We start from the raw sequence: 12,103 nt of genomic DNA, 5'->3' as shown, positions 1-12,103 counted from the left end.
CCAGAGCCAATCCTGGTGCCACCATTAATTAGAGCCAGGAATTAAAATTGGACTAAGCAAAATGATGTCATTAGAGTCATTTTCAGCTCCTGATGCAATAAGGTCATTGTAGTAACTAGATACCAGTTCAGACCCCACACAATTTTTAGATGGGCAGTCACCACAGAATTTAGCGTGCATTGAACATTGGCACTAATATCTATCATCATTTTACCTAGTTCCACTGCTTCAGCAGAAAGTGCACATTAAAAGGCACAAACTATCACATTTTTCAACTTCAACAGTTTGCTCAGAGAGCAGTTACACATCCTGGAAAAGAGATTTTGTTAATCCAGAAATCATAATTTAAGAAACCAATTAAAGCAGCTTCACCATTCCCCAAACAGCTATCAGATCTGTATATAACGCATAAAAAGTGCAGAATTTGCAAATCAAATTATAATAACCCACTCACGTATGCTAACACCGTAGACTGCTGCAAATGTTGAAGGGGGAAAAGTGTTATCAATGGCATGCAAAATCTGTAAGAATTCTTCAAGCATTTACTTTGTTAAAGGGATTTAACAGCCTGAAAGGCAGTACGAAATGTTATGCTACAATAGATTCAAAATTACAATTTAAGTTGCATAAATTTTAACAGGAAACAGGGCATCTATAATCACTGTACAGATGGATCGCAATGTTTAGTATTGTACGTTTCAAGTGAATTTCATACAAATAAAAAAAGCTTTGTTATAAATAATGATCAGTGACTGACTTTTGTGAATAGTATTGAATAGCATACCAAGATAAAATACACTTACTTGTTCCTTTCTAGATTTATGTGACGAAGCAACATGAGCTAAGTACTGAATCACTTTCTTGGTGTTTTCTGTTTTACCAGCACCAGACTCTCCGCTGTAGAGAAATGCATTTACATTTTAACACTTATATTGTGCTTCACCTAGGCTGGTGAAAAAAAACACTACAGCGAAGTTTGGAACAGAATTAAAAGAATTAAGTTTACTGTAATTCAGACTATCACCTTAATTACAATACATTTGAGGGGCTAACCAAATGGAATACTAAAAGAAACTTATAAAGGATATCAAAATCAACAAAAAAAATTAGGAAAAGAGAACAAAGAAAAACACGGGCCCCTTAAAACTGAATGTTTATATTATAAATAAAAAGGAGGAAATGGTGGACGTGTTTAATCATCATCTTGCTTCAGTATTTACAGCAGAGAAAGAGGATTGCACGTCGGACAACCAAAGGAAATTAATACTGAATCAGGAAAGCTCACCAAAATTAACACAAGGGAAATAACAGTATTGAAGAAAGTAATGGCATTAAATAGTGACAAATTGTCGGAACCAGAAGGTTCTCATCCCAGGGTTTTAAAGAAAATAGTTGAGAACAATGCAGATGCCCTAACTATAATCTTCCAAGTTTGCTTGATTCGAGAACCATTCCTTTGGATTGGAAAATTGCATGTCACTATTTAAGAAAGGTGAAAGTAGGAAGACCAGTTTGTCTAATATTATTGGGAAATTGCTAGAATCTATAATTAAGGCTGCAGCACTGAACTCCTTGAAACCTTTCAGCTATGAGAAAAATCAGCTTATAAAGAGTAGGTCATCCCTTATGAGCTATAAGTTTTGAAAAAGTGCCTAAAGTAGTGGCCAAGGGAATGTCTATGGATATTTTTATGTACTTCTAAAAAGCATTCTGTAAAGTCCTTTATAAGGTATTGTTAGCTAAAGTTAAAGCCCATGTAACTGAAGGTATATCATTTACCTTACTGAGACACAAAAGATAGGGGAGAACTAACAGGCAGGTACTCTAATTGGTAGAATCTGACAAGTGGCATCCCACAGGATTTGCACTGGGGCCTCAGTTATTCAGTGTGTTTATTAAAGAGTTAGTTAATGGGACAGAGAGCCATATATCCAAGTTTGCCGATGACAAAGATAGGTGGCATTGTAAAAATGTGGATAGATGCATAAAATTACAAGTGTTAATAGATTAAGTAAATGGCAAAATTCTGGCAAATGAATTTCAATACAGGTACATAAAAATGAGTTCTTTATAAATGGTCAAAAGTTAGAAAGCTGTGGAGATCCAAAAGAGACTTAGGATTCATGTACATAAATCAATAAATTGCAAAAAAAAAGAATGTTTAATGGAATATGACTTTCATGTTCGGTGGGCCAAAGTGGGTAGATGTCAAGTTTCTGCTATGTAAAGCCCTGGTTAGACCACACCTAGAGTACAATGTTCATTTCTGGGCATCATAGCTTAGGAAGGGTACACTGACCTTGGACAGAGTGCCATACAGATTTATTAGAATGCCACCTAGATTCCAAGGGGTAAATTAAGGGAAGACATTACATAAATTAGGGATGGAAAGCCCGGAATTTAGTAGATCAAGGGGTGACTTAATCAAAGTGTTCAAAATATTCTAGGCAACTGGTAGGTAGGCAGAAAGGAACAATTCTGCTGATTAGGGAATTTAGGACTGGGGAACATTGCCTAAAAAACTAGAGCCAAGCCTTTCAGTTTGGAATTCTTTCTGGAAAAAAAACATTTGATGCTGGCTAAATTGTTAATGTTAAATCTGAGATTGATAGTTTAGAGTTAACCAGGATGTGGGTCTGAATGGTTCGAGGAGTCAAATGTTCTATTCCTGTTCCTTTATATCAATGGGCTGCTGCATATCACTATCTTCAAGAAAAGGGAAGAAAAATGGGGGAAAAAACATTTTTTCCCCCAATTAATTATACACTAAATATTTTTCTTCCAAATCTCCTTCATTTCAAGATGTAATTGGTAAACTGCGCATAACTTATTTCTGAAATCTTAATTCAGCTGTTGTGCTCATTACTCAGCTGCATCCCCACTTTATATCACAGGATAACCCAGTAAATCATAAATGTATTTCCTGCAACAGTGAATTATATTTTATAAAAACTCTTCACTCCAAACTCCTATGTTGTAAACTTACAAGCCATATTAAACACGCACAATGATGCTAATCCACACAAACTCTCTTGACTGAGCACTAAGAGAATCTTTATTTCTCAAGTTTTGGATTTCAGTATATAGTCAAGTTGTGATGCATTTTGAGGGGAAAAAGGATGCACTGTAAACTAAATGTTAAAATATTTTAAGAGATGCACAAACAGGCTGGGGCTCACATATGAAAAGCTTTGAAGATGGCAACACAAGTTGATAAAGCAGTTTCAAAACTCATGGGTTCATGAGTTTTATAAGCAGAAGCATCGGGTACAAAAGCAAGGAAGTTATAGCAAATCTTTATAAGTCATTGGTTGGGCCTCAGCTAGTCTAATTCTTGCACTGTTACCTTAAAATGATGACAAGGCCTTGGGGAGAGTGCATGGAAATTTACCAGAATGGTACCAGGGATGAGGAAATTTAGTTATATGGAGAAACTGAAGCTTGTGTTGTTCTCCTTAAAGCAAAGATTAATTGGAGTTTTAATAGAAGTGCACAAAATTGAGGGGTTTTGATAAGAGTTGGTAAGGCGAATTGGTTTTTACAAGCAGAAGAGTCAGTAACCAGAGGGCACAAGGTCGAAGATAACCAGCTAACAGCTAAGTGAGATGAGGCAATTTTTTTTAAGATAGCAAATTATGATCTGGGGTAGTGGAAACAGCTGCAATAGTACCCTTCAAAAGGGAACTGTAGATAGAAAATTCAGGGCTATGGAGGAAGAGCAGGGGAGTGAGGGTAATTGATAGCTCTTTCAGAGAGCCAGCATAAGCACGGTGGGTCGAATGCTCTCCTGTGTTATTATGCTTTTGATTCAAAGTGTGCGTGTTATGGGTCAACATTTCATCAAAACTGATCCAAACAGCTAGAATACCAAAATCTCCTCCTCTCTCATTTTCTATAAAACACAGTACATTAGAACAACTGAGTAAAGAAGCATTAGTTTCCAGGAAAGAGGCCAGCTTCCTAGATGACTTTCTCTCGCTCCTTGAACAAAGGGAGGAGTTGTCTTGTAATGTGAAGAGGTTTGAGATAATGTACTGGACTGCCTTTTCATGAATCTTCTATTTGTGTTGGTGCATGGGTGCGCTACTTAAAAGCATCAGCTGTCATAACCTCAGGTCTGTTATTCTCAATCAGCTGGCAGTCTCGAATCCATTTAGCTTCAATATTATATCTGAGATAACAGGAATGGGTCTCCCCTTGTTTGTTGCAATTTTGAGTGATAATCATAATGTTTACCAACAGATACATCCCTTCCAAAGATGCGATAGTCTCTGGGGCCTGTCAAACCACACAAGATTTTGTCCAAAGCTTTATGAAACAAAGCACTGGTAACAAGCTTTGCTTCTGGTTGCAGATGAAACTTAATTTACAAAAAAAATTGAACTCAGAGTGCAGTCCCTTCTCGATGGTCATTGCAATGGCCTCCTGGGAAGACCACACACAGATGTGTGAAAAGCAAATACTACAGTGACAGGTATTATATGAAAATTCTGGTGCTCAGAAATGGGAACATCTTGTATAAATGCCTAAAAAATAATTGTAGATACAGTTTAGCATGTCTATTGCAAATTTACATTACATTATTGTTATGCATTCATTTGTTCATTGTGCAATCAAGGAGTCATATTTACAAATTAAGGACAAAAGAAATGAAGAAACACAGGAGGAATGTTAAAATGTCAGTACTTATATATGTGGAACCAATTACTGACACATGGTGGAACAAGAAACCTCAATAGATACCAAGAACAAACTAGACCGCTACTCTTAATTGTATATTAATTGACTGCTTAATTATATTCAGGTGGTGGACATTAACTGAGGATTCACTTGTGCTCAAAAAGTATGAGGTGTACTTTTGTAATGTGTGTCTCTAAGTAATAGCTTTTAAGTGTGTAAAGATTAAGTTTCAGTTCTACCCTTCACCACCTGGCTATCCAGGATACAACACATCAACAAAATGGAACTCAGGGTAAATTAGAAATGTGCCATTGATAGATGGACCAAGGTTTTTTTAAATATTCTTTCATGGGATATGGGCATCATTGGCAAGGCCAGCATTTGTTATCTGTTCCTATTTGCCCTTGAACTGAGTGGCTTGCTAGGCCATTGCAAAGGGCAATTAAGAGTCAACCACATTGCTGAGTCTAGAGTTGCAATTAGGCCAGACCTGGTAATGATGGCAGATTTCCTTCCCTAAAGGACACAAGTGAAACAGATGGGTTTTAACGACAATCTGGTAGTTTCATAGTCATCATTTGGAGACGAGCTTTCAATTCCAGATTAATTGAATTTAAATTCTACCAGCTGCCATGTTGAGATTTGAACCTGTGCCCCCACAGAATTAATCTGGGTCTCTGGATTACTAATCAGGTGATATTACCACTATGCTACCATCTCCCGTACCAAAGGGTTTGACTATGTAAATTTGCTTATTAGTTCAAATCTAATGCAAAGTTTGATACGATGATGTACCTCTGCTTTTCGAAGATGGAAAAGAATCGCATGGAGGGACAGGGTAGATTTAGCAGCTAAAATGATTTACATGTTTTCTGATTGTTATCTTGGGCTCCATCAGGAACTCGCTACTTCTCATGACTAGAGACGATGCACTTAAGAATGTAAAGAGCTAGGACTTGCCTGCAGGGGAAAACCAAAATACCGAAGCAAAATATCTAGATGAAGATGGCCAGAAAGGTCTCAAATACAACTAGATGGCCACAAATTTAAGATCCTTTGGACAATTGGATCAGATCACAAAAATTACAAAGTCTCAGGGTGAAAATGTAGAGAATATTCCTGATGACTTCCTGGACCCGAGTAACTGTGATGATCCTCTCACAGATCCACAAAGTGGGCTTTGAGAAGAGAGCCATTCTTGATGTGGTGGGGCTGGATTTGATTGTCAGGACAAGTGGTGTATTTCCAGAAGTTCCAAGCAAAACAACAATGGTGATGCAGAAGTGCCTTTCTGAACATATCTAGACCTACTGGCAGAGCAACTGGCTCCTTAATGCAAGTCTTGTCCTACAATATCAAAGAGTAGCCCAGGGATTCCATTAGCGGTACCTTGGGCCATTTCACTGCTCTTCAGCTTTCCTGTCACAAAGCCTTACGAAGCACTTTTGGTACATTCAATTTAATCTTCAAGACCAGATTCTCTCCTAAGTTATAATCCTTAACTTTAAATCTACAATTTCTCCTAGGATCCAAAAACCACCAGGTGTGGCAACATGGCACAGTTAATATGCAAATACAAAGCATGTCAGAACCATTCTTTGAAAGTTACCATTGACTGGAATAATATATACAAAAGCAACTTTAGAATATGCCATTTCTGTGGAAATTTGTTGGAGGTGATAAATTGTATTTTCATGTAAATTGCATCTTTAGTTAGCAAAGATTGTAGTTTAACTTCACTTCTTCCAAGATGGAAGACAGGAAGAGACTTCTTAGGAAACTTAAGACTCATGCATTTAGATAAAAAGAGGCAAACAAAAGATTACTTACGTGCACAGGATTGACTGGTCTTCACGATCTGAAATGAAGCAAACAAAACATATTACTGTACTATTTGTGTTGTTTTCCCATTCTGCCCTCAAAGAGGGAACTCGCCAAACATTTCAGCATGCGTATAATGGAATTGTTTAGTACAGCCTTGCAGAAAGTTTAAAACTGAATTAGTTATAAACAGTGCTCATCTCAGCTCTGCAGGCTAACTATTGCTGGAGCCCAATAGTACTTTATATCAAGAAACAGGATTAGTTTCTCACCTTAAAACTGCCAAACTCAAGTTCTCTTCCAAAATATGGATAGATGCATTTAAAAAGTTACTGCTGAAAATGGTACAAGTTAAAAAGGTCCAAAGTCTGCAGATTTTGCAGTGGCTGGATGTGTTGAATGTACCTTTTTCAGTGATTATCTGGGTAGAAAATAAGTTGCAGTGTCCAAGTTGCTGCACCATTATATTTTTCAGTATCTGTGACAAAAAGCAATCTTTATGTGGCACAGTGGGTTTAACACAGACAAATCTAGCCCAGACTGACAAGATGATATTCTGTCTGTTGTCAAAGATCCTCTTAATATATGACCCTATGGTTAAAAAAACCTCTAAATTTGGCAATTACAATGATAGGTTGAAGGATGATTGTAGGTGTGGTAAATGGAAAGAGCTATACTGGAACAGGAGTTCTCATGAAGCTAGGAATAAAAAGGGAAGGTGAGCTTTAGCTGCATCAGGCTGGACCAAATCCGGAAGTGCTTGAAGTCCAAAATTGACACGGAATCTGAAAATGGAAGAGCTTCATTCCCTATCGTTAATACATCTTTCATCTTGCTCAGCTCAAACAATGCACTACTACAAGTCATTTGTGTCATTGTTCCCTTTTTAAGGTAAATAATTGATGTGTTGCTCACAGAATTTTGTATCTGGATTTTGTCTCTATTATTAGCAAAAACACAACAGCATCAAATTTGTGGCTTACAGTTTGAGTGACTCTTCAACTGCATTGATATTGTAAAACAACTTCCTAAAGTGAGTGATAACAGTTCAATTGCTGTAAAAACTATCCCAATTTTAATTGAGTTTCTATAGAGTCTCAGATGTGATTATTTTCGTGAATACTCCCTTGTCCTTCCCAGTGGCTGAAAAAGGTACATACATTGAACCAGGACAGGCAAGGGCAATTCAGTTACTCATCTCACCATGGCTCCCCAAAAAAGGAGGCTAACTTCAAAGACAATCTTCACAATCACATTAGCAGTGTCAGAGACAGCTTTAGTTTATTTACTAATGAAGTTCCCATCACTCCCAAAAAGCTAGTATTAACATTACCAAACTTTACAGTATTATATTCAAAATATTTAGAAATGTCACAATGACCCTGTATGAAATACAAAAATACAGCATACACAATTAAATATACTGCTCTTAATTTAAACTCGTGTAATTTGAATTATCTGATATTCAAAATTTACCAGCACTAAATTCCCATTATGCTATACATACACTGATTAATTCAAATTATTGGAATTAGAAGTGTGAGGTGATACCCTTTGGTACAAAGAACACGGAGACACAGAAAATAAAGGATACTATTCTAAAGGGCGTGCGGGAGCAAAGACCTGGGTGCATATGTATATCAGTCATTAAAGGTGGCAGGACAGGTAGGGACAGCCGTTTCTAAAGCATACAGTATTCTAGGCTTCATTAATAGGGGCATAGAGTACAAGAGCAGGGAGGTTATAATGAACTTATATAGGACACTGGTTAGACCTCAGCTGGAGTAACGTGTACGGCTGTGGGCGCCACAATACAGGAAGGATGTGAACGCTTTGGAGAGAGTGCAGAAGAAGTTTACAAGAATGATTCCAGGGATGAGACACTCAGTTATGAGGAAAGATTGCAGAAGTTGTGGCTGTTTTCCTTGGAGGGGAGAAGGCTAAGAAGAGACTTGATAGAAGTTTTCAAAATCATGAGGGGTCTGAACAGAATGGGGAAAAACTGCTCCTGCTCCTAAACGGATTGAGAACCAGGAGGGCAGAACCAGTTTTAAAATGTTTTGCACAGCGAGCAGTTGGAATGCACTACCTGGAAATGTGGAGGAGGCGGGTTCAATTGAGGGATCCAGGAGGGCATGGGATGATTATTTAAACAGAAACAATGTGCAGGGTTACGGGGAAAAGGCAGGAGATTGGCACTAAATTAAAATGCTCAGAGAGCCAGTGCAGACACAATTGGCCAAATGGCCTCCTCTTACACTGTAACAATTCCGTGATTCTGTGACTTTTTTTTTACAGAAAAAACATATCATCAGGAATAGACTGCAATTAGTAAATCAGACAAAAAAAGCCCATATCAAACTTAAAAGGTGCTGCTCATTTTGCCTGTCGTGAACACGAACATCATGTTGGCTATTTAAGACTGAAACATAGGTTAAATTTGCCACGACATGACTTCTGGAACCATTTTGCTCATTATGATGCTAACGCGACAGTATACATTAGAGCTGAGCGCCTGTCTGAACTTTGACAAAAATCTGCAGTTTGTCTGCTTAGGCTAATCCAATAATTCTAGATCAGCGAAAAAAAGTCACAACTTTTCAGGTGCACTTCAAAAGGCACTTTTAAAGATTCCGAACAGCAGTCATTCACAATCTCTTCCATGGCTATAAGCATTGTTTCAGGCAACCAAAGGAAATTAGAACTACTGGATTTTGTTTGATTGGCTTCCAGAAAGTCCATTGATCCTACCATCAGTGCTGAGTAATAAAAAGTCTACAGGCAGCATGATCTCATTACTTCTAAAATCCTATGCTTATAAATTTTGCACATGATAATGCTACTAGGTGACTTTGTAATAATGCAATTACACAATACCATGAACAATCTGTCACAATCACTTTAAAGTGCAGTTAGGCCAGCTCCTGGGAGACCAGCCTACAGTATGGAAGTTATGTATAAAGGGCACAGACCTGATCATGGATGCCATTGATACACAAGCCTGAAATCACCAGAGGCAACTAATGCAATGCATAATAAAAAAAACTTACATTCAACCAAAAGTTTCCCCTTTCTACTTCAGCTACTCTGGCAAACTCCTGTCCCCACCACACAAACACAATGGGAAAAAGGTGGCAACCTGCATCTGTTGGGTCTGAACCAACTTTATAATGGATGTTTGCAATACTTATTAAAATATAACCCCACTTACACAACTTGCATGCAAGCTTGCATCACAAGGTGATAGAAGTCGACTACAAGTTCCTATGAGCTAAGAACAGTTTCCTGGAAATGATTTCCTTTTTTATCCCCAGCCAGACAAAATCTGCATAATTCAGACTTGAGCATCAGGGGGCTACACTTTTTGCATCTGCTTTTTGGCAAAAGCAATTTAGATGTAATTGTAATAGTTGCGATTAGCTGGAGGTTAGATATTGCCAATAAATTTTAAGCATCCAGATGGGTCAAAGCTTGCTTACGAACTAATTAAGTGCTTCATTTTTCTTCAATATGTCCTATCCAGTGAGAGCATCTGCTTGCTTTGAAACTTTTTTCAACACCTCAAATTAAAATTTAGAATTCTCAACAATTACCCCAGTTAAGGCAAAGTATCAGCTTTTCTGAAACAATTTGCACAACTCTCTATTTAAGCACTGTTCAATTTGTTTTAATTTCACCTTCCCCAATATTAAAACAGTTAAATAAAATTGCAATGCTGACAATCTGCAAATCATTTGACAGAAGTTACAGGAGAAAAAAATAAACTTAAAACAATGGGACAAAAGCTACATCACAATAGATGAACTCATGTTTCACCAGGTCGGGAGGAGAGCAAATATGGCCATGGGAAATACACCCAAGATCATCTCCAAGTAAAAGCAAAAGCTGAAGAGTCATACTGAACTTAAAATGTTAACTCTGTTTCTCTCTCCACAGATGCTGAGTTTGTCCAGCATTTGCTGTTTTTATTTCAGATTTCCAGCATCTGCAGTATTTTGCTTTTAATTCTTGCTAGAAGTGCATATAAGTGGACAGGATTGGGTTTGGCTGCACCAGGTAAACTAGTCAGCCAACATGCTTACAGGTGAATTATGACCAGTTGGCAAAATATCAGATGGCAAGTAATCTACAAAGAACCATGCCCTGAGACAAGATCTTCAAGGGGTTTGGTAGGTCCTGGGGTACAAAGGAAAAAAAATGGGTGAGAATTAAAGAGGAATATCAAACAAAAACTCCACAGACTACTCCAGACTAGCAAGAATAACACTTTCAGTTGGCTGGGTTACAGTGGAACAAAAAATGACAAGTGTCTCGCCGAAACTATTATGATAAGAAAAATTAACTGCTGTCACTGGGAAGCTTGATAATATTGTTTCAAACTATGTGAAAAATACAGAAACTGATGTAAGAATTTTGGCAAAGGGGTACGGCAGTTTTAATAAACCTAAAGCAATCATGGAGGGATGGGGAAATTAATATTTAATCTGGTTTTACTACAAACAGAAAGAAAACGCAAAGCTCACCTTTTTATTTCCTTAAAAGGAAGGAGCAAGATGGCAATTAAGTCACTCCTATGGAAAACTGATGACATCACTTGAAGAAATACCAAAAGCAGGATAAGTCAGGGGTGACTGACTCATTCAGATTCAAGTTCAATTGATCGTTGTTAATTTAAATGCTAAACACCCATTATAATTAACCAGGTTACATTAGCCAAAGGTTTTATTTTATATAGAATATGCACAGCAGTATCTTATTCTGACCACCTCACCACAGGGAACAAAGAACAGAAGTAGGCCATTCAGGCCCTGAAGCATATTCCACCATTCAAATAGATCATGGTTGTTCTATACCTCAGCTCCATTTAACAGTTTTTGCTTAATTTCCATTGACACTCTTATCCAACCGAGTCCCCTTTGTTAACTACACTGTCATTCACCACAGCTCAGAATACACACCATTCACACTCTGCTTTTTATAACAAGAAACTTACACACTCAAGGATTCATAATATTTAACAAGTCATTCAAAATAACTAGAATACAGATTAAACCAACTCTAATCAAGCCTGCAAACATTCCTGCTCACATCCAAGACTTTGGCACAGCATGTCATTTTACGTGAAGTCGGGTTAATGACAACTTTAGATCAAGATCACCACAGCATTACCAGCGAATTACTGGGCTTTGTTGTTAACAGTTACCACTGAGCTTTGTGGTAAGGTTTCATGATGGGTTGAGCGAGTTCCAGCTCTCAATATACACATCTTGCACAGTCAGCACCAAATCCAAAGTAAACTTGCTGACCCACCAATACAGGTCACCAGGAAGATTTGGTAGAAAACGGTTGTCTTCTTGGCTTGTTGCCCAGTGACAGTCAGCTGATTAAATCTAAATTGTGTTAAGCCCAGTATAAAAGTAGCTCTAACCAGAGAGTCAATATTCCACAGGATGCACTCAGGAGCTATTTTCAAGCAAAAAAAAAATCACTCTTGCTAGAAGTACATGAAAAAACTCAATCATACTTTTGCCTCAACTCACCTACTCCAGCCACCTCAACAATTTCCAGCTGTTTCTTTACACATAGAGATTTGTTCCAAGAG

The 12,103-nt window shown here is 37.7% G+C and overlaps 1 protein-coding gene across 2 annotated transcripts in view; it reads right to left on the bottom strand.

Moving 5' to 3' along the window:
• Positions 1–12,103, bottom strand: part of LOC121271794 (myosin-9-like) — a 188,674-nt gene that overhangs the window by 119,296 nt on the left and 57,275 nt on the right. Inside the window, exons 4-6 of one of the 2 annotated variants that reach the window (XM_041178075.1) lie at positions 6,511–6,538; positions 804–897; positions 455–475 (exon numbers count right to left, since the gene is read on the bottom strand). In XM_041178075.1, the coding sequence (XP_041034009.1) occupies positions 455–475; positions 804–897; positions 6,511–6,538 (143 nt within the window). The remainder of the gene's footprint in view (positions 1–454; positions 476–803; positions 898–6,510; positions 6,539–12,103) is intronic. The other variant, XM_041178076.1, reaches the window with a different exon arrangement.

The sequence above is a fragment of the Carcharodon carcharias genome, chromosome 31, assembly GCF_017639515.1.
Source record: "Carcharodon carcharias isolate sCarCar2 chromosome 31, sCarCar2.pri, whole genome shotgun sequence".
NCBI lineage: Eukaryota > Metazoa > Chordata > Chondrichthyes > Lamniformes > Lamnidae > Carcharodon > Carcharodon carcharias.
The sequence above is the reverse complement of the archived record's forward strand: the minus strand, read 5'-3'. Positions and strand labels throughout refer to the sequence as shown.